General features: G+C 44.4%; 1 protein-coding gene across 4 annotated transcripts in view; it reads right to left on the reverse strand.

Annotated features, from left to right (window-relative positions):
- Positions 1–9,622: 9,622 nt before the first annotated feature.
- gli2a (GLI family zinc finger 2a) overlaps positions 9,623–27,439 on the reverse strand; it is an 81,609-nt gene continuing 63,792 nt past the window's right edge. Inside the window, exons 1-10 of one of the 4 annotated variants that reach the window (XM_037110652.1) lie at positions 24,297–24,765; positions 23,790–24,263; positions 23,504–23,702; positions 21,274–21,384; positions 20,473–20,613; positions 17,578–17,727; positions 16,328–16,492; positions 15,530–15,811; positions 14,102–14,468; positions 9,623–13,978 (exon numbers count right to left, since the gene is read on the reverse strand). In XM_037110652.1, coding sequence (XP_036966547.1) covers positions 11,670–13,978; positions 14,102–14,468; positions 15,530–15,811; positions 16,328–16,492; positions 17,578–17,727; positions 20,473–20,613; positions 21,274–21,384; positions 23,504–23,702; positions 23,790–23,893 — 3,828 coding nt within the window. In that variant the 5' untranslated portion in view covers positions 23,894–24,263; positions 24,297–24,765 and the 3' untranslated portion in view covers positions 9,623–11,669. Of the gene's footprint in view, positions 13,979–14,101; positions 14,469–15,529; positions 15,812–16,327; positions 16,493–17,577; positions 17,728–20,472; positions 20,614–21,273; positions 21,385–23,503; positions 23,703–23,789; positions 24,766–27,439 lie in introns of those variants that run through there. The other 3 variants (XM_037110650.1, XM_037110648.1, XM_037110651.1) reach the window with 3 other exon arrangements.

Raw genomic sequence — 27,439 nt, forward strand, 5'->3', positions numbered from 1 at the left:
CTGACTAAGCCCTTTGTTGCGGGAGAGAAATAAAAATTCTTCCTCACTCTCTCTGTCTTTGGCAGCCCCGATGAAGTTTTTATTTTTGACGAACTGAAAAGCACGTGTGTTCCTTCAGCGGTCAGCGGGGATGAAAATGATCCTGATCATCTTGCGCCATTCTGCCATAAAGTGCAGCTGTCCAGCCTACATTAACACATCTGTGAAAAGCTGAGCCGGCCGAAAATTGGAAGAAAAACTCTGCTATGCCATCAGAGATTTCGCTTTCACAAATGTTCCCACTGCAATAATGCATCCCATTCATGATACATTATTGCTGTGATTGTGAACTTAGAGGATTGGAATAAACATTTATATGACTGAGGGCCACAGATTGTGCTGTCACACTTGCTTTTATGAATAATGTCACGCTTTCCCAGCCAACCAAATATTCTAATACATGGACCTGTGGGAGGACATTTTCCCACAACCCCCTGAGCAGCAGTTCTCATTGAGCCTAAAATACACAACCCTGTTGACCTTCCAAAAGTCCACTGCCACCCAACCCAACCTCCCAGCTCTGTCTGCTAGATTTGAATTATAACCTTTGCATGCTGGCGGGAGCACAATGTGACGATTGTGATTGTATTTTAATTCTGATGGCAAGCGAAAAAAGATAGCTTCCTCTGAGAATGGGCTAGATTTATGGGCCCTGTCCTGGCCGCCGGCCCCACATCCTCTCTGATCTGCTTTTACTCCGACGACCCCTCGACCCTGGGGGGTCATTAGAGAGCCCCCGAATGGTCCGGTTGGCTGCCAGCCCATCTCACACTGCTTGTTTTCCAATCAAATCACTATATTTAACGGGGACACGAGCCCAGGGCCAAGTCCAAACAGACATCTGTTTGAAATTGTTCCTCGCAATTATTTCACACAGAAGTTCTCCCTCTACACCCCCCGTCCGCACTCCTCGCCCCACTTTGGTCTTTTGTTTGTTGTTGTTTGTTTTCAGCCAATCCTCCCCCTCTGGATTGCTAATGGACAGAACTGAGAGGCGGAGGCGGGCGGGGGGCTTTGAGGTTGGGAAGTGTGGTGGTGGCGAGGGTCTGGCTCCAGGAACCGCTGTCACAGAGATACGCAGCCGGAGGAGAATAGGAAAACCAGCAAGGGCTTTTTGATTTAGCACAAAGCAGGTTTTTCACTCTGAACAGGGAACAGCTTTTACAATCAGAGGCCCTGTACTGCTGCCAGCTCACATGACGTCTCCATCAAGACCGTCAGTCAGTGGCTTTCATGCTCTGGTGGCCGCTTGGATTTAAAAACAAGACTAATCTGAAAGAGGGAAAAATGCACTTATGACTTTTGATTGCTGGAGAGGTGTGTTTTACGTTTTGTTGAACAATAAAATGAATTGGTGTACTGTATATGATTAGTCCTTTAAAAAGATACTACATTGTGTGTTGTGTGTGTGTAACACTCTTGACATCCGTATGCACTTCTCATTAAACTCTTGTGGATTTTTCCCTGGAATAACTGGCTCAGGACCAAAAAGCCTCCCCTCCTCTGAGACTTTGTTCAAACATTGGACTTCAGAGGAAAAAAGGTCAGACCGAGATCTCCCTGTCGTCCACTCGTAAGGCTTAATAAAAACACTATCAAAATGTTGATATCTATTCTGATCTCGTCAAATGAGTGTTTAAACCAAAATGAAAAGTTATCTGTAAACTGTAAAAAGAAGGATAAATAGGATATAGGATTTAGAAAGCAGGCTCTAAATCAATCTGGCAACTGAAAGGAGGGAAAAGACACAGAAGACTAATGAACTGATGAGCAACAGGTGACAAACTCAGGAAGTCCAACAACCACTAAGACACACATGAGAAGACTCTTTATTTGTGAACATTTGTCACATTATCCACATTGTAAAAACAGTGAATTTCCTATTTTAGAGTGAAAATTGTGTCTGATTGGCTGAATGTACACACAGTCATCTGCTCTAAAAGATGCAAGTCTTTAACAATATTGACAAAGAGGCCAGCAGAGGCCAGTTTCTCTGAGGCCAGCACACTCTTTAAGCAGTAAACATCATTTTTACCTAGCTATTCAGGGATATGTCCGAGATATAGGGAGACAGTTATACTGATACTAAAACCCAATATTTTCTAAAGTATTTCAATATTCAATTCATATTTATGAATACCAAATGGTAATTGTCTTGGATTTGCACCAAGATCCTGATGTGAACAGGGATTTCTCAAGATCTAGGTCACAGGTAATCAGAAGCTATTGGGTACACCTGTGATGTTCTCCCTCAGCTGAGGGAGGTTATATAAGAGGGTTTTAGATCATCAGTTCAGTTGGTTGTGTGATTTCAGGGAGTCGACACCATCAGTCGGCTCTCTGCCTATTCTGTTTGTGTGAAAATCTGGGATGAGATTTTTTTTCTTTCGGCCGGTCTTTATACATTTTGTTTCCGCCCTGATCAGTGCGTCCTACTACTTTTGGTTTTTGGGTCTAATGTTTGTCTATTATTTTGATAGAATCAGTGGGTGGATGTGGGTTTTATTTCCACTGCCACCTTTTAGGACACCAAAGGACCAGTTTTCTTCGAAGCCTTTTTGTGATTTGTGCAGTACTTTGTTACCTGCGACCCCCTTGTCCTTCAAGATTTGTTTTCTCGGGAAACGTAACAAACCTTAGAGGAGACTCTTACAAAATAAAACGGGCAATAACTGAACTAAAAACCTGAAACCATGACGCAATTCAGCTTCAGAAAGGAAACTGATGTTTTGTTAGTCTGCTGAAGTAAAGTCCGACTCATTTTGAACAACAGTAAAAACAGAAAGCTCTGACTACGTTTAGTCAGGAGAAGCCTTCAGGAACATAAGTGTCACAGAACACATCTGCAGGTTTCTCAGACGCGTAACAATTAACGCAGGACCATGATGGATTTACCGTGACTGGACAAACATCCTTTGCTTTTGCATCGGTGGTCCACACTTAGATCAGTGTTCTCTGATCCACATTCAAGTCTGTCAAGGGCGATGGTCTGGCTGAGAATAGCTGTGCAGCTGCATGTTGGATATTCAAGCATTTAGCAGGAGCGTTTCTGTTGTCAGTCAAAATGATGCTCTTAGTCACCCCCACCCATGTAGCCGGAGATTCAACGTGTGATAATCCATTGTCACCTAAAATGGGACATTTTGACACTTAGGGGTGCTAAAAGCCGGGATATCAGCGAGGAGCTGAGCGCTGTACCTGAGTTACACTAAAAGCAAAGTCGAGTGTTTTTATCCTTCAGTCATTTCATAACGATGCAGCGAAGGACAAATACATGTGTGGCACTCATTTATGGAGGATCAGGACATGCAATAAGTTTTCTTGGTTTAATGAGTGGATACTTTGTGGTGCAAAGGTGCCAAAGGACAGTCAGATGTTGGACTGAAAACAGAGCTGCTTTGCATTAGTTGTGTAACCATATATGCAGTATTAGAAACAGGATAATCAACAAGATAAGGTTTACATGATGTATGGGCATAAATATTAATAATTAGAGCCAGAAACGATCCCTCTTATTTTAACCAAACTGCACATAAAGTAAATAAAGCTCACTGACTTGACTGGTGGTCTCATGGGATATTTAAGGTGTATACATTTTTATCTTCCAGGAAATGATTAAAAAAAAAAAATCTTTCATGAGCAACTTTCAGTGTTTGTTTTGAGATGCAGTTTCACTAAATTCCAGAGGTTTAAAACAACACAAAAAGATGACACAGAAGGAGGGAAGCAGCTGTTCCTTAAATATAGACATCAACGTCCCACGTGCTGTCCGGCTTTATGTCCAGGATATATGCAACACTTGTTCCCTCCTAACAGCGTCACAGTGGTTTACCGTCCTACACAGACCTGCTGTGTGCGCAAAAAAAAAAAAAAAAAAGGAACTTTATTTGGCAAGTGGACCATTGTGCATTGTATGGAAGGAAACAATCTGTGTTTTGTCTGGGCAGATTTCTTTTGCTGCATCAGACCCCCTTTTCCTGCCTCCAGCCCTGAGGGGGAAAAGACGGGTGAATATCTGATACTTGTGAGATGTTAAACTGGAGTCACCAGCTGGGACTCTCGCAGCAGTTAAAGGTAACTGACCCCAAAACCTTATGTGCTGTGGTTAGTTTCTTTGAAATGCCTTATGGCACCAAAATCCTCTTTTTTCCCCATTGATTTATGAGGGTATGAAGATTATCTCAGTGCCGAGCCGTTTTAAAGGATTCCAGTCTTGTGTGGTTAAAGACATGAAACACGCTAAAATATCTGTTTTGCAAGGTTGTGCAGGTTAATTCCACTGTGTCTCAGCTGTGCTCAGCTATTTAAACCTTTGTTCTAGTTGGCATTTCCACTCCATAATTACAGTGTTGTCGATATGAAAACACTCCTCCATCCACAACTGCTTTTTACGTAGCAACATCAGGTCTCCCAAACCCTAAACAAGGTCAAGGGTTCAGGTTTAGGGTGGGGAAACCTCCTCTGGTCTGTTGCTGTGTTTGCTCAAGAAAAAGCAGAAATGCTACGCTGAGACGAGAAGAGAGGGTCGAGGACGTGCTCGGGTCGAAGAAAATGCAAGGGAAAGCCAAACCAAAGGAACATTAGCAGAAACGGACCTGCCCATACTCCCTGTGGTCTCGACCCAGAACATTTTTCTTCGCTGCAATAGCAGATGTATCTTTAACCTTTTAATGCATACAGGGAACATTTAAAGACTTTTCATTCCAACGGCAAGACACCAAGACAAAACGTGTTAAAAAACCTTCAACACATCAATGATAGTCTTTAAAACAGTGCGCAACACGTGCAAGTGACCTAATGTCAAGAATGAACCACTTGTCTTTACCCACGTTGTCATTAAATCCACATTGGTGATGATTTATTGATCAAAATTCTCATTGTGTATAATATTTTGTGAAAGTACCAACACAATACCACAATAACAATATTAGGGGTGTTGCGATATTGACAAAGTTCACGATAACTTGTGCATCTTTTTTTTCAAAGTAATTGAGTGTAATTTTTCTTTGTGTATAAATGTTTTTTTTTTTCTTAATTATTGCAACAGACTCAACAGACAAACTACCTTCACTTATTTAAGGGTATTTTATTTTCCAAAAGAAACAAATAAGCAGACAGGCCTGGCCTAATTTCTATTGTTATTGTGATTATATCATCACACATTATTTTTAATTGTGCAGTGAAAATCTGATATTTTGACAGCCCACATCAATATTGAAGCATTTGATCAATATTTTCAAAGGTTTTCATACATTTTTGTGGCATCATAATTGTTTTTTAAGGAACCTGTTGGCATCTCCAGCAATCCGGCCATCGATGCACAATCATGCTTCAATGATGAGGACGACTCGTGACACCGTTCATGTCACAGTGAGTGGGTGAGAGAGATGAATGAGTCGACATTCTTTGTGCCAGTTACAACAGGAAAAAGAAAAGTGGGGAAGAAAAACCATAAAGACGAGGTCATCGACTCCCAACGCTCACTCTCGCTCACATAAGCCTTTAATCAGAATATCCGCCTGACTTCAATCAAACGATGGCATTTCTCAGCGGCCTACTCATGACGAAGCTCTCGGAGCATCTGACCTCCGGTCTGGCTGGTTGAAGAGGATAACCTAAGAGAGGTCACGATCCGGGTTAGGGACTGACCCTGGACTCTTACACCCCCGAGGAAGGCCACAATGCTGGCCTTCATCACAGACGTCCCTTAGGCACTGTGCGAGCTGATCATAATTCTTGCACTTCCACAGTTTAGCGGGGCACGTTCTGCCCTTGGGCCAGCGGCAGCAGGATGGTACCAAAGCTCTATTGGAGCAGTAGGTAACCCTGACTCAGACACGGGTCACGTCTCTCTGATCTCGGAGCTCAATGCAGGAAGCCTTTGATGGGAGACCGAACCAAGCCTGGGGAGAAAAGCACAACGGCCTCAGCCTCTGAATCGCTTTATTATGATGACCTGACCTGAAAGGCCAGAGAGCAAAATGTGACACACTCCGATACCTCTTCAAAATCCCCTCACATCCATCAGGAAGCATTTCAAACTGAATTTAAGACCAATTTGTTACCAAAAGCAGTTTAGATTTATTCAAAGCAGCAACATCATCGACAAGCTTCAATTTTCAGTATGAATACAGACCTTGAAAGCAGGGCCTAACAAACTTTCTGACTTTTTGGGTTTTAAGCAGGAGGTGTCAGTAAAGTTACCACAGGGATAACTGGCTTGTGGCAGCCAGGCGTTCATGGCGACGTTGCTTGTTTTATCCTTCGACGTCGGCTCTTCCTATCATTGTGAAGCAGAATTCATCATGCGTTGGATTGTTCACCCAATAATAGGGAACGTGAGCTGGGATTAGACCGTCGTGAGACAGGTTAGTTTTACCCAACTGATGATGTGTTGTTGCAATAGTAATCCTGCTCATTCTGAGAGGAACTGCAGGTTCAGACACGCCTCCATCACATCTGCCCACCTGGATCGACTCGGTTTGACTCGGCGCGACAGGGATTTGCATCTTCACCACAACTGGACTATCTGCATGAGGGTGTGTGTTAAACCGATGCGTTTGTCCCAATCCCCATATCATCGCTTACGATGTGGTTGTGTTTTCACCAGCAGTGACTCCCAAAACAGCCGATGTTTGAATGAACAAACAGGACGAGAGAAACTAAAGAGAATCAGTTGGAAGCTACAAAAATACCAAGAGCTCAACACTGACTTTTTTAAAAACGTCATTCTCTCAGCTCAATATCGATTTTATGGGGGAGAATAAAACTGTCTCATGGAAAAGCAAATCAGCACAGCTCGGTTTCACTCTGCACGGCCAGAGGTGCTGCTCATTTAAATCAGGATACTGCAGAGGTACTTGAGCAAGGCACGAAACGCCTCAGTCATTTTGTGGGGGTATCAACCGATTTACATATGCTTCTTTCACACTGTAGTGTATCGCGCTATGATGTAATTGTATGTTTTAACCGTTATGAAAGTTGGTTTCAAAGACTGCCGCTTTTTTTGTGGGCTTGGATCCGTCACACGTCTACAGTTTTGTGGTGACAGGTCATGATCCCGTAAATGTAAAGCTTTGTTTCATAAAAAAAATACTTGTTACTCAGCACAAATCTTAAAGCTATGAGCACTTAACTGTATATGATAATCTAATTTTCTTCATGCTTTGCATTTGTTCCTTCTGTGAGTCAGCTGAGGTTGGCAATCTTTCATCCATTTGACCTTCTGCTCCTCTGACGCATGTTGTTTTGTCTGGTAGCAGCCATGGTGCAGGGTGCGAATGTCACGGACCAACAGCTGACTGCCTCCGAATGCCTTTCTCTTAACAGGCGACAGCACTTTAAAGCCCAACAATGAGATGTTGGCAAACTTGGGAACAGCTGAATTGAAAGGAAGGGGATTCTTCAGATAGTCTGTCCTTTCCCCTCCTCATTAAATCTCTCAGATCTCGGATAACAACGAAACAGCAGCATGACTGTGCATCTTTTTAAACAGGCAACACGTTTATATATTTCATTTTGCTGAACAATTTGACTTAATCAGAAGACAGTCTACCAATAAATACAAATCAAAGTGGGGTTTTGCTCCTGACATTCTTCCTTCAAGTGATTTTTGTTTTAAAAATCTTCATTATAGCTGCAACAACTCACTTCACTTTAGTGGCCTGTTGATGGGAAGTAAGACAGAAACTAGCCACAGCCGCAGAGTACCTGCAGCTCATGACCACAGGTGAGGATGGGAGCGCAGACGGACTTGGACCACCGTGGTCCGGGGCAATGCCTGACCGTCTTACTGTGACTCGTGAACAAGACCACGAGATACTTAAAATCCATCACTTGGGACTGGTGCTCACCCCCAACTTTAGTTGGTAATCAACCATTTTAAGGCAGAGAGCCCTGGCCTCAAACCTGGAGGTGCTGATCCTCGTCCTGCAGCTTCAAAATGCCCCAATGCCTGCTGAAGGTCACAAAGCAAAGAAGACATCAGAACCGAGTCATTTATCCGAGCTGGACGCTGCTCACAACAGCTGCACCTTGAGATCTCCAACATGAGTGGCGACAAGGGACGACCTCAGTGGACTCCAACACTTCACAGTTCTCACTTTGGTTATAAACCTTCCGCAGTATCAACCATCATTTGTGTTGTTTTTCTCCTTATCATACGAAGCAGTCTTTGGGGACAGCAGGTATCTTTTACAGCCGGTCCTAACTTTGTGTTAATTATTGTAAAGGAAACCGGTTTATGTCTTTTTACGTTGGCTGCACTGTACAGTACGTCTGCAGCCTGTTTACTGTATGAAGCCGTGTGCTTCAGAACACACCATCTCTCCTCATCTGTGTGCTTTGTCTAATCATCCGTTTCTGCCTCACTAACCTCTTGTTCTCCTCTCTGGTGAGACTCCTTACCCTGGGGCTATTTTTCTCCCATCCTCTCTCTAAGAGAATAAGGAATTCCTGTGGCAAAAGCAATCAGTGGGCTCCACTTCTAACTAGTCCCTTGCTGAATTTCCTGTCAAATTAAAAAATGATTTGGTCTCCTTCTTTTTGCACTCTGCATCTTTTCTTATAACCCCTCTCCTTTTGCTTTTTCTTTAATCTCGCTCTTTGCTTCCCACCTTCTTTTTTTTTTTTTTTTTTTACTAGTTCAACTCCACAGCAGCTCTCACCACCTCCCTCCTCCTCTTTTTCTTTCTCTTCTTTCCTGTTTTATGTTGCTCTCAGACCCATTTCTTCAGGGCCGGCCTGCCACTGTTAATTTTGGACAACATGCCATCTAAGTTTAGAAACTGCTCTGTGTGCGTTTTGCGCGTATGGAGTATCTTTTTTCACCTGGGTATTCAGACTGCTCGCCCCTTCGTCTTCTGCTCTAGTATGCAGAGCTAAGAATCATGAATAAAAAGCTACAGCTACTGAATCCAACACATTATCTTTTCATCAGCAGAGCATCAAGAAAGATGCTCAAATGTATGCAGAGGAAAGACAGGGGGCTTCAAAGCTAAACAAACGTTGCTCCTCTATTATTGAAGCACAAGCGCTGCAGCTATCATGGGGAAATCTAAAGAGACCTGGATCCAAGACGAGAGGAAGCAGAGTGCAAAACTGGTTTAATTTGACATATGTATCTATGTTAAAGCAACTTGCGTTAAAGTTTCTTTGTTTTTACTGTAACATGACGACTGAAATCTGAGCCAAGACAAAGGTTTATACGGCAAGATTTAACTTGATCTTGAATATTTCTTTCTTGAGATTCTGTGAGTGTATTTTGTTTACTTATTACACAAGTAGTGAACTAGCCTCCCACACACATCTCCAAGCTGGGAGACATGACAGGACGGGCCAGGGCTAGCTGGTTAGCATGTCTTCTTCAGCAGCTATCCCTGCAAGATGGTAAATAGACGATACAGTGTCAACACTCTTGTCTCCTCACACTTTTTGATTGTTCTATCTAAAACTGGCCATATCCTACAAATTGCCCCTTTAAGAGAACTATGATTGCATATGTAGCACGCTAGCCCTACTTTCATATGTCCTCTGGGGATCACAGACATGGTATATCAAAGACGACACAATGCAGGGATTTAAAACAGAAAAAAAAGGAGATAGTTTATTTGAAATGTACAAAAGCTATATACACACACACTCACACAAACCCACACACACTGAGCATAGTAAAAGTGAATGGTAGCATACACACAAACATTTTAAAGGCTACTTAGAAATTCAGCAAACGTAATAAAACTGAGGAATTTGCAGGGCTGGTTCGCCAATCCTGTCCGAAACAGGATTTCATTTTCAGTCTGTGTCCCTTCCTGGACTCTCTGCAGTTCATCCAGAGCCCAGGGGAAATGTGGAGTGCAGCGAAGGGGGTTGGTGGTATGAATGTGTTAATTAGGATCTGATCTCTGCTGAGAACACACAGAGGTACTTGTATATTCTTTTAGAGAACGCTCCTCATCAGACACAGGGGTTCATGTGCCCTGATAGACTAACACAGAGGCGTATCCTTGTCCTTTTCAATCATTTACCCTTGTGAGATGGGACCATGGAGAGCGAATGCCTCAGATCCAGAGGGCAAAGAAGGAAATCTGATTGTACAGTACCATCCTCAGGAGTTCAGACCACGATCAAAAAAAGCATTAAATATCTCTGGATCATAACGTTGTACAACCATGTGTTTAAACTAGAGCTGTCAAGTTCTTAATTTTGTAAATTACAATTTGTGACACATATTTTTAATTTCAATTACAAATTGAATTTCATGAAAAAAATTCATAAAAGCAAAGTTTTCTCATTTTAAAATAACCTCCATTTTAAAATCACTGACATTGAAGACGGCACAAAACCAGTTTTGCAGAATAAGAACAAAACCAAGAAGTGCGTTGCAGCAACCCGTCTTGTGCCAGACAGTTAAAATGAGTGCATACATAGCATCATACCCATCATTGATTTCTGTGGTGTCTGTGTCTGATTGCCAATAAAATCTTAAGTTAAATAAACTTTACAATGCACAACTACTTTGGTAGTTGAATTGACAACGTTATACAGCGGCCTCTAGTTACCGATAAAGATCCTTATATGGACGACAAACTTAACTTGATCAGATTTTACTTATTAGACACTGGTTAAACCAATAGCTAGAATAGCAACAGTTCCATGTGATGAAGAGCTGTGTAATATACTGATACTGTCTGAACAAGCTCGCAAAATCCATCAAGAGCTGTGTATCATCGTTGCAGACCAGAAACATCAGTAAAACATTAAAATAAATACCAATTTGTTTCATAAGTAAAGGCTAGTGTTCTTCTCATTTGGTTTATTTCCAAAGTTGAAGTTTGTCACTTTTGTTGGAGCAGCTCAGAACTACACTGCTTATTCCAGAGTTTTGAGACACTGTTGTCAAAATTAACATTGAAAATAAAGGTAAAAATTAGGAATTTTTTTGGACTGCTTGCATTCAAATGTGCATTTTTTTTTTCCAGTAATGAGGATTTATTAATTTCTAACCCTAAGTGAACAGGTAGTGGAGGTCACTACATTCACTGTAGTTCAATTCAACATTCATGTTTTTGAATTTGTTGGTGTTCTTTTGTTACAGTAATACTGACAGCCCTAGTTTAACCATCAAAAGTCTATAGCATAACTTAAAGCAAGTACCATACAGTATAATCTATACACATAAAGGTCTTAATGAGAAAATAGTATCTGTTATCTACACGTCTGTTCCATTTCCTGGTAACCTTGATGTCCGTAGCAAGGGTCTGCGTGAACTGCTCTCAGTGCACCACTTTGTAAAGGGCTATTACACCAGCAAATACTGAATGGCAATTGGTTGTAGATGGATTTATATACCCTGGGCTATCATATACTTGCAGGTAGAATGTATGGCTTTTTAACAAATAATGATAGAAAAAATGTCCTTGATCCTAGTTATACTTACTATTTAAAATTTTAATGTAGCATATTATAATCTGAAGCAAATATTACAAGATAAGCATATTCCTATGGACAATGGAGAACATTTTTTGAAAATGCCAGTTTTGCATTGTTCAATCAGTGCTTTCTTGTTTAGTACATATATTCCTGATGTAGACACGGTTAAGACTGGATGGATGAGAAGTGTTTGATTGCTCTCAGCTGATCATGTTGAGGAACTTGCTCTCCTCAGCCAATGCTGTGAGCATAGAGTTCATGTCACCGATGGCCATGTTGCCAATCCCTGCCGGTACAGACGCTAGGGTGACAGAGTTGCGGGGGGTTGTGAGACGTGAGGAACTCTGGGAGAGGCTCTGCAGAAGGCCAGGACTCAGGGTGCCTGACATGAGGCTGGAGTGGTCCCCATCATCGAGCATGGTGTCAAAGTCGATCTGGGCATGCTCCGTGCCACCAGATCCCCCAGTGGAAGAATCCGCCGTGCTGCTGGAGACCAGGTTGACTCCTGGTGAGGCCATGTTGGCAGCAGCAGTGGTGTTGCTGGCAGGAGCCTGGTTGGCACAGGGGGACATGGGGGCCTCGAAGTTGGCAGAAGATGGCTCAAACATATGAACCTGAGCCGTGTAGAACACAGCAGAGTTTGGATTTTCAGAGCTACCATTGTGGGCTGCTGACCCACTGGGCCTCTTTGGGCTCGCCTCTGAGGTGTCAGTCGCTCGACTAGGGCTCAAATCGGACGACTTGGGTATTCGGCTCGGTTGCATCATGCTGGACCCTGTGTGTTGTCTTGCATTAGACTTAGGTTCTGCGGGAGGCCTGGGCTGTAACATTCCCCTGCCTCCGTTGTGGATACTGTGCTGTTGCTGCTGGGAAACAACACCGTAATTCTGCTGCAGATCCACCTGGTTCACATGAGAATACCCATCAGCATGTGTCCTTGCTCTGTAACTTTGCAGTTCTGGATCTGCCATACTGTTCCGGGTAGGTCTAACACTTGTGCTCCCAGATAGAGAATTGGGGATGGCCTCTTGGCCAAACCCTTGCTGAGGACTCATTTGCTCACTAAAGTTCACATTGTTGCATTGCCTCTGTTGCTGATGCTGCTGGTGAGAGATGTTCATCAGCCTCTGGCTGTTGTGGTTCACATACCCCTGCATAGACATATTCTGACTCATAGGCACGACCTGCTGGTTACTGCCCAGGCCCTGACCGTGTCCCTGGAAGGAACCAAAATTGTGTCTCTGCTGAACAATAGCTAGGTTCCCCCTAAGAGGATGCTGCTGTTTGGAGAGCTTGGTTGTGGTGTCCACAGTCCCAGAGCTCACCTCGTTCCACTGCACTGGCATGTTGTTCTTGTTCATGTTTTCCGACGGTGCTGAGAAGGGCTGCTGGGAGCCACCAAGACCCAGCTGGCATGATTGCATGTCCTGACCTGACTGAGTCATTGTGGCATCCACCATCGCCATCCTCCTCTGAGCATAAAATGATGCTGGTGGGGCCATGCCTGTCTGGTAGCCCTGAGTCTGATTGCTGGAATGGTAGTCCACCTGACCCGAGTTGTGGCCTGCAGGACCAGAATTTTGGGACCTGAGGTACTGTACCATATCATCTGGAAGCACCAAATCATCCTCGCCGGTCTGCTCCCCCCCAATCATCATCCCATCTACTGCCATGTTCTCCATTGCTACATTCTCAGAAATGCTTGGCGGTCTGGGGGCGAATGGATAGCGCTGCAAGCTGCCATCAGAGCGGGTGTATCCCTGCATAGCCAGCGCCTGGTGCCGTTCAGCTGATGGACCATTCATGGGGTTCATGCTGTTCATACTGTTATAGCGCTGAACCCTTGGAAAGGAAAGTGGGTCCAGTGTTGGGCGTCGCACTGGGTCACTGGCACGGCGAGGGAGGCTGTTGGGTACCTCATGGGGCATCATGCTCTGCGTGCCATATCCAATATCACTGCATCGCCGAGGCACAGCCCCAGAAGGCGGCTGGTGGAATGGGTGCGATGAGCCTTCCTGGGAATCACTGTAGAGTGCCATGCGGGTCCTCAGGCTCATTCGATCCATATTGGGGAGAGGAGTCGGTGGAGCTCCACCAATGGCAGCGGCGTACTTTGCCTTGAGCCGATAATGCTGCGCTGGTGTCAGACTTAGGAGACTTGGGAGACCTCCTCCACTGACGCCGCCACCACCGCCACAATGGCTGGCTTCACTGGACCGGCGAGACAGATCAGTGGAAATCGGGTCATAGGAGTCAGCAGAACTGATGTTGTTGTGCCGGTTAGTGCCAAACTGGGATGCCTCACTGGAGCGTCGGCTGGAATAGCAGGGTGAAATACCGGAGGACCGCCGACTCATTGTGTAAGCTGAGCTGAGGGTGCTTGTGGTGCTGTCACGGCGCTCGTTCAGCTGGTTCAGCAGCGTCACTTCACATGAGGACAGGTCACCCATGCGTTGGCCAGGGTACGAACTGGGGTTACTCATCACGTTGGAGCTCTCCAGAAGGGAACCTGGCAGATGCAAGGGACATTATTACTTAATGGCTGCAGCTAATTAACAGTTAAAAACAATTAATCAGCTATCTTTCACCCTCAACACACAGTAAAGGATTTCTTTAACCCCTCCACACTTACCGACTGCAGGTATGGGAGGCAGCTTCATGCTGATGCGTTGGCCCTGCAGTGGCTGTGGTGCAGAGTTGACCCAGGGGCAGGAGTCCCTCACTGTCTTCAACCTCTCCTTCTTGATGTTCTCCAGCTTGATGGTGACCGCGCCAACATGGCCCACGGCTTTCCTCAACTGAAGCCCCATCCCAGCCTGCTGCCCCCCAGCGGGAACAGTTGAGTCAACCATGGGGCACTCATCCTGTGCACTGAGGTCCCCGAAGCTGCCCCCGCTGTGCATGGCCATCTCTACCCCACTGTCGTTGTTGTTGGCGCTGCTGAGAGGCGACGGCTCGCTGCTACATGACGAGTGGCCGCCAGGACTGGACTGATACGTCTGTAGGAGGACAGCAGGGAGGAACTTGATGTAAATGTAATGAATCAAACTATAAAAGCTTTTCTTATAAATGATAGAGGTACATTGTTTAGTTTTCCAGAAGTGAATGAATGTTCTGCAAAACTGGCAAACAAAATAAGTGAAATTAAATAATGGAAATAGATAAAATAAAATAATAAATGTCTCATGCCAAGCTCAGACAACTCCATTATGCATTCTTCAATATGAAATAATTACCACAGTTAAAACATTCTGATTGTGATGGTGTTTTGTAATAACTAATGTAGGCCTATAGTTCCATAATCCCATTAACTATGGATGAGTTTTATTTATTTACAACAAGAAAACAAGTAGATAATAGATGAGTTCTGTGAGCAACAATCTAGCACAGCAGCGACAGTAATTTAAACTGGCCAGAAATGTACTAAAGTCTTGATCACAGCTTGACGCTGGCACTATTTGTTCAGCACACATGCTAAAACAGCCCCAGCCTTTGAATATTAATGCAACAATGACTTTTATCATCGGCCGACAGCCGAGGGCGACTGCCAGTGATCTTGCGGACGGAAAAATCCAGTTAAATGGTAGAGTGTGTATGTGTTCATCCCATAAACAATGAAGCGTGTCCTTATCATGCAAAAGGTACTTTTTTTTTAAGAACATGCAAGAATTCAACTATGTAGCATGAAACGTGAGGACACAATCGCACACCTCCCATGCTGAGTCAAGCAAGAAGACACAGAGACAGTTTGAGTGCTCACCTCAGTGAAGTCTGTCCATTAGGAAGGTTAACTTGAGAGAGGCAAGTTTAGGCAACAACCAGAGAGATGTTAGGAAGGATGCAGGCAGAACCAGCAGTTAACATTTAACCTCAGAGCAATGTTAGTAAAGTGGAAAACAGCAAGAACATTAGTGTCCTTCTCCTCCAAAGCCATGCAGTGCAGCATATTCTCGTTATGTCTCGACAGGTGGCACTGGAAAAGTCAAGTTCTTAAAGTGCGAACAAATGTGTTATGGACTAAATAAAAGGGTTGTTTGCTGTTTAAGTAATTGGGACTCACCATGGAGTTCTCAGTCTTGATAGATTTGACTTGCAGACAGTCCTCCACTCCTCTAGAGGTGCTGTTGGCCTCGATCTTGCCATCCACGCCTCTCGCACTGAACTTGGAATTTGCCTCGTTCTCCCCGTTGCCTTTGGGCGGCTGCAGTCTCGGCGGTGCGTCGCTTCGCTGTTTCTTGGTGACGTGGGCTTCGGGGCCGTGAACCGTCTTGACATGCTTCCTGAGCGAGCTGGGGTCCGTGTAGCGCTTGGTACAACCCGGGATCTTACATACGTATGGTTTCTGCAAAGAGTACGAGTACAATTTAGGTTTTTGCCACTTTGCACGACATTTATTTGAAAACTTTCGTTACTAGCTACTTTGAGGATTTCAGTTTAAGCCAAAGCAATGATCTTTTTTAATATCCAATAATTGATTTCCCTGTCTTTGTTCGGTCTCACATGTATAAGAGATTTTAATCTCAATGTCACTGCCTGGGTAAAATAAAGGTTAAAAATGTGCTTACTATAGATTCCCTAGTTACCTGCCTGGCCAGTTATCAGATCTGATATTCAGAATATTTTCTTTGCTTAATAATAATTTAAAATGATGATGCAGCCTGCACTATGCAAAGTAATGAGTAACTCAAGTTAATAAATACATGTAGGGGAGTAAAAAGGCTGATATTGCCTTCTGAAATGTAGTGAAAGGGAAATAAAACATGAATAATCAAATAAGTCACAATCCCTCACTGCCCAAATGCCTAAAACCCCACTAGGTGTGTCAGCTGATCGGCGTGTGTGCGCGTTGTGAACGTACCTCATTAGAGTGTGTGCGGTTCTGGTGCTTGGCCCGGTCCGAGGCGTTGGAGAAGGCCTTGTTGCAGCCTTCATGCTCACACACGTACGGCTTCTCCCCGGTGTGAGACCTGAGGTGGGTCTTGAGGTTCTCCAGGCGGGAGTAAGCTTTTGCGCAGCCCTCAAACTGCAGAGACACAAGAGAAGACAGACGGACGGACAGTAAGACTGACTGCTTGAGTGCTCGGTTGTTTTGTCGGCAGCTGGGTAGAGGGGGGGGGAAGCTGTGTGTGTTTCAGTTTTCAAATGTAATCTACTCTTGGACTGGTGCCCACCTACTGTGGCGTGCCACACAAAAGCAGAGCAGTGCTACACTTTGGTAAAAAGGGCCATTATGTGAAATATCTAAACTAAGTGTGAGGTGTGGTGGAGCTCTTTGTCTGGCCTGCTTTGTTGAGACAAAGAGAAGTCTGTGTTTAGCTTTTGTATTCACTTGTACTGTACAAGCTATAATTTGGTATTCCTTCTGAGCAGTCATCGTAAACGTAATTGGCTTTGAAATTAAAAGAGAATCGAATTAGACGAGCTCAGGAATTGGATACAGAAGTCAGAAGATTCAGCCTTAAAGGGGAGTGTTATGAGAAGATGCATGTGGGGATTTGTGCAGAGAATATACAGCGTGGTCTTAATAAGGACCCACGGCCCCCTGCTTGTCTGCAGATTTTAATTACACACCCACGCCGTCAATCAGCTTTCTTAACTCTCCCTCTCTCACAAGTCATCTGTTTTAATGCATTCACAAGAGCCTGTGAGCAGGCTTTGAAGCGCAGCAAACAGGCCCTCGATTTGATCTTCACACAGAAAACGAAGGCTTCAGCAAAACCCCAAAGATTTATCAACATGGAAAATATCACTGGCGCTCAGCACAAAGAAAATCACATGGAGTTTTTTTTTTCTCCAGTATTTGTGAGAGTGCTGCTAACATGGCCGAGAGAGATCCAAGTTCTTCTTCCAGTGGTCGTTAATACCAGAGTTTCACAGGATACCTGACAGTGTTCATTGTTGTAGACAAATCGTTCATCTGAGATTATAGTTGTTAATGTTTGTTGAATAAACAGAATTTAAGGTATTTACAGAAAGACTCTCGCTGTCCCTTCAAGAAAAGGTTGATACTGCAGTCAAACATCATCTTCATCTCAGACATGTTTGCTGAAAGTTTTGTCCAATCAGCCAACGAGCCAATCAGAGACTATTTCACTTTACTGCTCTTACTGTGCACTTGTGCGGCTTCTCCCCGGTGTGGCGCCTCATGTGGACCACCAGCATGTACTGAGCCTTGAAGGGCTTCTGCTCCCGCGAACACTCCTCCCAGCGACACACGAACTCCTTCTTCTCACCGTGGATGTGGTCGTTGTTGATGTGCTGCGGGGACAATTCAATCCGGGTCAATCATCACAACGTATCACAACATACGTCGTCTGGGGACACAGAAGTGGTGACTACACACCGTGTGTGTGTGTGTGTGTGTGTGTGTTACTAAAAACGAGTCAGCAAATTCTTGTCTTTTTCCCACCAGAAGATTCTCCCTCTTTCATGTGTCCACACACACACTGTGAGTGACGGTGCCATCCATTATGGCTGACAGTTATTATGCATCTGTCAACAGGAGACAAAAACTATAAAAGCACTGTGGTTGTTTTTTCAGGCTGTGTGTGTGTGAGACTGTGTGTGTTTGTTTCTCAAGGAACAGGAACTTCTTCAGATCCCAGTAAAAGTGCTCAGGAAGAGTATTTATCTTTGTTTCCTCTTACTTTTGGATGGATCAGGAAGTCAGCGGGGGGAGAAGTTTCCTGTGTGTTTAACATTCTCTATCAGCTATTCTGCTAGTTAAATTAAACTATTGTTTTTTTATTTTTTTTATTTTCCCAATTACACCATTTTCTGACCAAATCACTGATCAGTTAAAGTGTCCAAAAGCCAAAGATGACGTCCTCAACTGTCTTGTTTTATCCACAACCCAAAGATATTTACCTTACTGTGATAGAGAAGGAAAGAAACCAGAAAATATTCACATCTAAAGAAAACTAGTGAGTTGAAAACGTTGCAAACACAAAGCTAAGCTTCCACCTGTCCTCAGAGCAGCTGGAGCGAAAACAAGATAACATTTTATCTATAAAACATGATCTACTTCCACCAACATAGTGGTGGTACATCGTACTCGCACACATAAGTTGCATAGTGCAAGAACAATTGGCACCATTTTTCCTAATACAAGTCATAACAAAGATGATTTTGTAGATATTATTTTAAGTTAGAACAGTAAATAATGTGGATTTAACGAGACGGAATCAGAGGATTCTGACTTAATTTTCTTTTAAAAATGACACAAGCTAATAAATCGATTTATCAAAATGGGCAAATAATTTAATAGATGTAAACTAATCAATTGTTGCAGCTACATCTAAATGTGACATCTCAGAGATTTCTCTATAAAACGATGCGTCCAAACCGCAAAGTTATACATCTTAGTATAATTCCAGTATCTGATTCATTATTTCCAGTTAAAAATAAAACAAATGTCCGTCAGCATCAAACACACTTGCTGTGCACACACACACAATGTTTCTGAACAGACACACTTGAAAACTCTCATCCCGTGCACCACATGCAAATAGCCACACACCCAGAGGAACCACTTCATTTCCTGAGGACATCCCGGCCCACAATGCTGCACTTATGTGGCCACTTCTCCACCAGCGAAAAAGCTCAGTGGTCGACGTTTCTGCTGAGATCTATTTTGGGTTGAAGGTGGAGGAACGGACACAAGTGGAGGCCTCTATTTTCAGCTTACACGCCGCTGCAAATCCATAATTTTCAGGGGGGTGGGGGCTCTTGAAACTGGATTATTTTGGTTAAGCAGAAGCCAGGAAAAAGCCACAGGTGTGTGTTTTTTCTGCTGATATTAAGAGAACCTTGTGTGAAACCCTGGATGTGCTCAGGGAGACGCTGTCAGGGAAAAAAACGGCGACTACTGGTTCTTTTTTTTTTTTTTTTGTGAAGTTGATAGAAAGCAGAGACCTTTTTTGAAAAGAGCCCTCAGTCCTGCGAGGATTTGAGAATGTGTTGGCCTCACTTTGTCCACACCCGAGATCAAACCACCGAGCTCCTGCTAGCCTGCTCGCTAATCCTGCCAAGCTCTCAGAGTCTCGCTGCTTGGGAGCTGGAGTTCGGGCAAAAGTTCATAAAGGTAACTCTCGTCCCGACACCTAGCGGCCCACAGCGACCACCGCCACCTCCTATTGGTCTCTGAGGATGTGGACGTGACTCACGCCCCTCCCACCGCTGCTCTGAGATAACTGACGGAAAGCAAGAAGAGAACGTGGACTGGAAAAGTAGGGGAGCACGAGGTTCTATAACTCCAGAGCTTCTGGCATGACGATGGATTTATGGTCGGCCCTCTGGGTTTCAGGGGTTGGGGGTGTTGCCAGGAGTGAGAGGTGAGGGGTCAGAGGTCATGGGACCGAGGGGACGGGGGGCACAGCTGCAAGGCCTGGGCTTGAGTTTTGGCGAGAGCCGGCAGGCTCATTAACGAAGCGCGTGTCAGCCCCGACAGGAAAGGATCAGTTACCGGACAGCTTTCTGACGCGACTCAATCAGCGAGGATTTAACGAGTAGCAGAAGAGTTGTGTGAACTTTTCACTTTCTGCACAACAGCATGCGGCTCTCTGCGGCTCTGACGGCATCTTTTGGAATTTACTTTCACAACAGCGAAAAGGAAAACTCATAACGACGGTGACGATGTCCAGAACAGAAAGAGATGAAAGTTGACATGGGACAGTTTGTTTTCCAACGATCACCGTAACCAAGACGATGACGATGTGCACGTTAATGTTTCTACAAGAATTTAGATTATTAAAAGATAGATGCAACACGGCTTGTCTACTGTGTGTGAAGCACATCATGAGACAAGTGGATGAGTGTCAACTTTCTGTCAGAGAAGGAAAAGTGAGAAACCGCAGCTGGTTTGAAAGTGTTGCTTCTGCAGGAAATGAGTAGTGAAACTGTTCTCAAATATTAAGAATCAGTATTTCAGTATTAGTGAGCATCAGCTCTGGTGTGTTCTGTACGCTGCACAGATTAATGTTCAGTATCGGGTCCATCACTCACATGGACGAGCTGGTCCTGGGTGTCGTACTCCTTGGCGCAGCCCTCCCAGTGGCAGTTGGTCTCATAAATGGCCTCGGGCTCCTGTTTGCACTCATCTTTATCCAGATCCTCACTCAGGTCCAAGATCCCTCCACCGTGGTCCTGCAGAAAAAGGAAGACGGCACTTTATCAGAAGATGTGTGTAAACCATTAAAGAGTACAAACGACTGGAATAAAAAACATCTTTTTACCTCAATCTGTGGTCAATATGTTAAAGAAGCATTCAGTGCTGTTTTGCATCCGTCTTATCTTATCGGCTTCTTCATCCTAATGAGTTGTTGCCTGATCTCACTGCGTGACATCACGTCTTGTCATTGATTAAAGCCGCTATTTATTCACTACCAATAATCAATTAGAGCTGAATTAGCAACTGCAGATGAACGAATGAACTAAGATAACTTCACTGCACAAATAGTTGAATTCTTTTTTCCTCTTGTGTATAAATAAAGATGAATGCATGATTAGGATGTTTTTTGAAGGTCATTGCAGATTTTGAAACTGGGAGTGAAACTAAAGCAATCACAATCATCCTGAGTGATCATTAATATGCGTCTCAAAATCTGTCCTGAGCGACTACTTTTGATCCAGGTTTGTTTTTTACCCAAAGAAAGAAAGAAAGAACATTAAGTGCCGAATTAACAAGAAGGCTCAAATAATCCAGAATTCATCAGAGATGATGTTTCATAAAGTTCATAAAGTTTCTCCTGACTCAACAGATCACAAAATTGTACAATTTCTAAAGGAAGCTGGGACAAGATTTACCTGCGAGGACGGTGAGATGGGCAGCGGACCCTCTGCCTCCGTCTTCACCTTTGACCTCTTGGTGTTCAACGGGTTGACTGTGCTGCTCACTGCTGGGTCTCCACTGGCGTTCTGAGGGTCGGATACAAACAGACACGAGATTTAAGAAAGACAAGGTTTTTTTCTTTTGCTGTCTTTTGCCCCTCAGTGAATCATTCTAGAAATCCTGATGCTGACCACGAGATTCCACGGTCGCCACACGGAGCGGCGGAGGGGAATCAGATATATGAGTCAAAGAGATGGCGTGCAGTAGTTTTTGGGGTGGATAGTGGTTGTGTGGAGTCCTGGTTGCACCAGGCACCGCGGCCCGTACGTCAGACCAGGACCCGCCGCCGAGACTAAACAGTTTAGACTGTCTTATGATCGCCGAAGCCGCAAAGAGAAATATGAAAGAAGAGGAGTTATTACCCTCAGTACGGAGGGGGAGGGCGGCGGGGTCGGGGTTTTTGTGGGGGTTGCAGACTTTGATCTACCGACAGACCCTGAAGACGGCAGTGAGACGCAGACACATAAGGCTCGAGCGCTAATGGAGGGCGAAAAAGAAAGGAAAGATATAAAATCTAAAGCAGCTGATAAATTATTGTGTGTGTAAATTGAGGCTGATCGGAGGGGGTCCAGGATCGGAGGGGGGTCTCTTAATCCCACCCAGACGCTACGGTGCAGCTCAGCATTTCTGGGGGCCTCGATGATTCATTCAGTTGGCAGAAAACCAGGAAGGAAATATGGTTCTGATCACTGCAGAATTAAAGCTGAATGTGTGAGTGTGTGTAGTGTGTGAATTGGGGTGTGTCTTGTTTAAAAGATGCAAATACAACACTCTGGATACTCGGATACTTTTGGTGTGTGTGTGTCGGTAAGAAAACATGCTGAAACAGAGCTGGAGGCGGCTGATGGCAGCGTGAGGAGTGATTCACCGAGTGGGAAGTTTACGTTACGCGTGGCTGCGGTGTATACAGTGGGCTGATAAAGAGGCTGAGGAGACGGTAGGAAGGAAGACAGATGGAGCTGAGAATGAGCCTCCTGCATATTTCCCACCTGAGAAAATGTGCAAAAAAAAAAAAAATCACTTCATTCCTGACGACTTGTAAACTGAGGCCACATTTACACATTCGTCCTGAACTCTGAAGAAACTGCTGCAACAGTTAGTGGAGTAGTTCGTCTGTTTCCCCACCGTATTAATAATAATTAATAATAACCCCTGAGAACAGACGTATCCAAAAGACGTCGGTTCACTGACGATGATGAAAAGACGTCAATGTCTTCTGAGCGTTCGCTATTAATGTCCGAGTGACGTCCACACGGGGTCGTTACATACGTCAAAACAACTTCTTGTGGTTCCAAATTAAATTTTTTTAAATTACATTTTGCTCCATGCAGCAAAAGCTACCTCTGTAACTGCAGTTAAAACGATTTACATTGTAAATACTTACTGGCTGCGGCCCCACGTAAGCTGATTGAATCTAACTAACTAAATTACCTTTTCTAGATCTAAAGGATGAAGTTACTCCCTGCCCGTCTTCTTTATTCTTTACTGAGGACTTCTAACCTTCCACCAAATACTTGCACCTAAAAAACTTTTCACACCAGGCACAGATCTTCATCCGGTCAACTGCACAGAGACGTATGAAAAAATGATTTGAAGGGTTCTTATAACCAAAACCAACGAATCACTGCCCACATCAATGATTTGACAGCTGTTTTAAAAAGATCTGGTCAGTTACCATCATTAACTGTTTCCTTGGAATAAAGACGTCGTCTTTCTGTGCGAGAGCGTGAATAAGACCAGTGCATCTGTACACGCTGCTTTAAATCTTACAAAAATAAAGACTATTAAATCTATATGTTCTTTGATCGTGAACAGAGACAGATATCGGCGATGTGGACTTGATATCAGATTGGAGGGAAAATCTAATTGCAAAGAAAGTTGAGTCTCGTGGTTTACAGTACACAGAAGATTCTCTGCTCATGTTGTCATGTCAACACTGGCAAAATTTCCCTTTAACGTATAACGTCCCATTTATCCGCCTCAGTATGAACAGCTGCAGGCTGCGTAAACCTCAATCATAGCATTATAAAAGCATGCAAAACTTGACGCTGTTCTGAGATCTGATCTGCGACATGAAAGTGAAAATTAATCTGCTTAAAAAGGGAGCGTCAGTATTCAAATATGATGCTGTGTGTTACGTCTTACCTGGTTGGCCTCAGAGTTGGAGCTGTTGTGGGAGGCGGACATGGCTGAAGCGGTGAGGGGGTGTTGGCGGGCAGCGAAGGAGGACGGCGACGGTTGAATGAGGGGCGGCGTGTGGCCGAAGGCGTTGAGACCTCGCTGCTGGGACAACAGCTGCTGGTACGCCACGGGGTTGATGTGAGGAGGGAAGCTGAACGAGGGGCTGAGAAGGTCAGGAGTCACTTCATTTTGTATTTGAACCAACATTTTCCTTACTTAATCAGGAGGTCTGCTTGCAGGTGCTCTGTACCTGATCCCTCCGACTGAAAGGTGTCCGTACGAGCTGCTGGCGGCCGAGCTGGAGCGCGAGTTGTTGATGTACGCCACCAGAGAGTTGGGCGAGGTGCGGATCATCGTCTGCAGGTCGATGCTGGCGTCTGACAGCGGGGAGATGGACAGCGCCCTCTTCCTGCTCAGACGGGGAGTCAGCCGAGGGCTGGAGAACCGCGACACTGGACACAAAGAGACACAGTAGAGACGATGTCAGACATCTCAGCATCTCCAAAAACGACTTCTAAAGCTGGTTAATTGATATCGAAGATGTCGATGCCTCGCTGCTCATGTCGGAGGGTTCAACTCTCCGGGAACTAGCACAGCGCCGTGATGCTAATGTTAGCACAGGTGTGGCTGCTACAGGTCGCCTGGCTTTCAAACACGCTACACTCTTTGGAGTTTGTTTATATTTTATGTGTGAGCAGTTGTTTCCTCAGGTTAGACGTGTTGCCTTTTGACTTTGTCTTTATCTCTATAACGTTACTTGCCAACCATCCTGATTTTCCTGGGATTTCCTTTCCTTTCCTTTCTCATCCTGGGCTCAAAATTCTCCCTTCTTTTTCCTGATTTATAACAATTCTTTTAACAAGAAGTTACCTGTAAAATCGATCACAGCGGTGTGACTGCGTTAATACTCATCGAGATGCTGACAAACGGGGAAGCTGTGAGCACAGACGCTAAATGTCAGGGGCAAAAACTGAATAAAGAATGAAATCTTTTTGGATTTTACTCATTATTTTGTTTTTTACTATGTAAACGTCTCCACAACGTAGGAACCCAACCCTACTCTGCTACTTCAATGGCAGTAACTCCCGCCTGTGAACAAATTCCTCGCACTTCCATTAAATCTCTTCCTGGCCTCAGAAGAAACCAGCGGTTAGCCTGGACCACGTTAGAAGCAGCGTTCAGCCCTGAGCGCCCTCGTGGAGGTCACAGCCATGCTAAGCTACGCTCTATCTCCTGCATCTCTCACACACACACACACACACACACACACACACACACACACACACACACACACACACACACACACACACACACACACACAGCTCCCCCTATTTAACATTCGCATCCTCTTATGCATAATGAATCGCTCCCCAATCATTCTCAGTAATTACCGTGATAGCGATCTCTTTCAGACCGCTGTACTTGGGCAAGTTAAATGGAGGCAATTTAAACAAATTGATCTCAGAATACCATTAAAAACAAAAAAAAAAAAAAAAGAGAGAACAAGTCACAGAGGTAGAGTTCACGGCCTCCCGCTAGACCTGGTTGTGGCATTATTTTCTTAATCTCATAGAAGAGAACACAGGGAAAAGATGGAGGGTACTACTTTCCCATGAACTTGAAGAGAAGGTGATTTATTTTCCCACATGTACTGATGGTTCGTCGTTCATGTGTGTTTATTTCTTTTAAAATTTCAAAGATATGTCGCCGCAGCTCCCACGCAGACGGAGACGGATGCTCGGTGTCCAACAGGTGCTGCCTCGCGGTGTGGCGGGACAGAGAGCAGCGCCGGCCTGTGCGTCTTTGTTGCACTCGTGTAATTAGGTCTTACAGCGGACATTACCGGAGGCGTGAGAGGCAGGAAACTCATAATAGGCCCATCACGACTCGCCTAAGCGCACATTCGCTGCACGTCACCGCCACCGCTGTCAATATGAAACCAATCCCCGACTCTCGCGACGCCTCGAGCCAAATGAATCCAGGCACCGCCGTAATCACCGCGCCAGACCTGCAGCCATAAACCAGGACCTTACTTCCAAAACTATTATGTTTTGGAGGTGGCGAGTCGTAAAGCAGAGGCATGTGCACTTAGTTAAAAGGCCCCCGGGAACTTCAGACGACAGTAGTTGAGGGGCCTGGTGGAGATGATAGGAGACGTGAATGAAAGAGTTGGCAAAAACAACAAACGTTCCCCGGGAATGTGCAACTTTAGGGCTAATAAATAAATGTGTCATCTTTTGGTTAACAACGAGGAGGAGGAGGAGGAGGAGGAGGAGGAGGAGGAGGAGGAGCAGGAGGAGGAGGACCGTCCTCCACAAACGTGAGCGCCATGAACGAGGAGGTCACTCGGTGAAGTTAGTCATCGCTCCACATGCTCAAAAAAATCTTTTAAGTATTTAAATCACATGTAAATCTCCATCTAATCCAAGTTTTATGTCAATACTGCAAAAACTAAAAATCTCAGGATTAGTATGATTTCTATTCAAAAGTACTACAAACATATAAGTAAGATATAATCTATAAACAAGACACATTTATAGCATTTCACTGGGATTAATTTGACTTTTTGGGGGCATTTTTCATTTATTACAAGCAAGAAACAACTTATATTTAGATATTTCAAACTTATTTTTGACTTGGCTTCTTCTCCAGTGTGGATGTTTGATTTATTGCAGGAGACTGATTTGAAATGAGTTTAAATCTTCAGTCGTAAAGACGAGAAACACACGTCACGTTCCCCATAAAGGTCACACTGACATCTTTGTGTAGGTGAAAATAATAATAAATCTAGCAGAAAGCTGCAGAACAGGAGATGGAATACCACATTAATACACTGAATTTAATCAATAAGACCTTTTATAATTTACTGTAAAAACTCTTAAAACGCTGAATTCATCCTTTAAAAGTAGACGGAAAAATTGCATGTAATTAAAATACTTGAAGTTACAGTTTAAGTCAAATTGTTTTCTTTGAGCGCTGCAGCCAGGGTTTGTTATTTCTGCAGTGAGGCGAGCCTGCAGCCCTGCCAACAGATTTAATGGGAGATAAGTGTATTAATATATATTTTTTTTATAAAGCAGGAAACAGGCCTCGCAACCTGGTGGCCTGGTAGCCTGGCGCCTGCCTCACCCTCCTCGGCACCGTGCCCGAACACACCACACACCGCCCGCCGTCGTCAAACAGCCTCCATCTTTACATCAACCTCAGCTCGGAGGAATTCAGCGCGCCTGCAGCATCAAAGATGAAACGTCTGCGCTGAAGCTGAGCGAGTTCTGTTTAGCTCGGTGGATGTCATCGATCTAACACACACACACACACACACACACACACACACACACACACACACACACACACACACACACACACACACACACACACACACACACTCTCACCACTTGGTAAAGGAGTGTTTTATAGGTGCTGGTTATAATTGAAAGGGCGAGCAGGTTCCGGCAGGGAGTGAGAAAACAGATGTTGCACAGGCCGAGGCGGCGCGGCAGTATGTGGTAACGTGGTGTGTGTGTGTGTGTGCAACTGCATCTTGGGCTGGTTGTAATTGTGGGATCTGGATTTATATAGAGAGTCATAATTACAGGCGCTCCAGTGCACATCGATACAGTCGAGAGAAGAGGAAAAAAAAAGTATTAAAGGATGGGGAGGAGGAATGTGTGTGTGATTATTTTAGGCATTTGCCAGTGTGTGCTGTTTTAACTGAAATGGCTTTGTGGAAAATGAAAACACTTTAATTGGAGGGTTGTGCTAATCCCCCACAAGCAGCGAGCTTCTCAGTGTCGTCCCGACCCGAAACACATGGACCAGGGGGGGAGAAAAGAATTGGTATGTGGCCTTTTTCTCCTGTAGTTATCGTTACCTTTTTAAAAAGAAAGCGGCCTGGTGTGA

This window comes from Acanthopagrus latus, chromosome 9 (assembly GCF_904848185.1).
Source record: "Acanthopagrus latus isolate v.2019 chromosome 9, fAcaLat1.1, whole genome shotgun sequence".
Classification (NCBI taxonomy): domain Eukaryota; kingdom Metazoa; phylum Chordata; class Actinopteri; order Spariformes; family Sparidae; genus Acanthopagrus; species Acanthopagrus latus.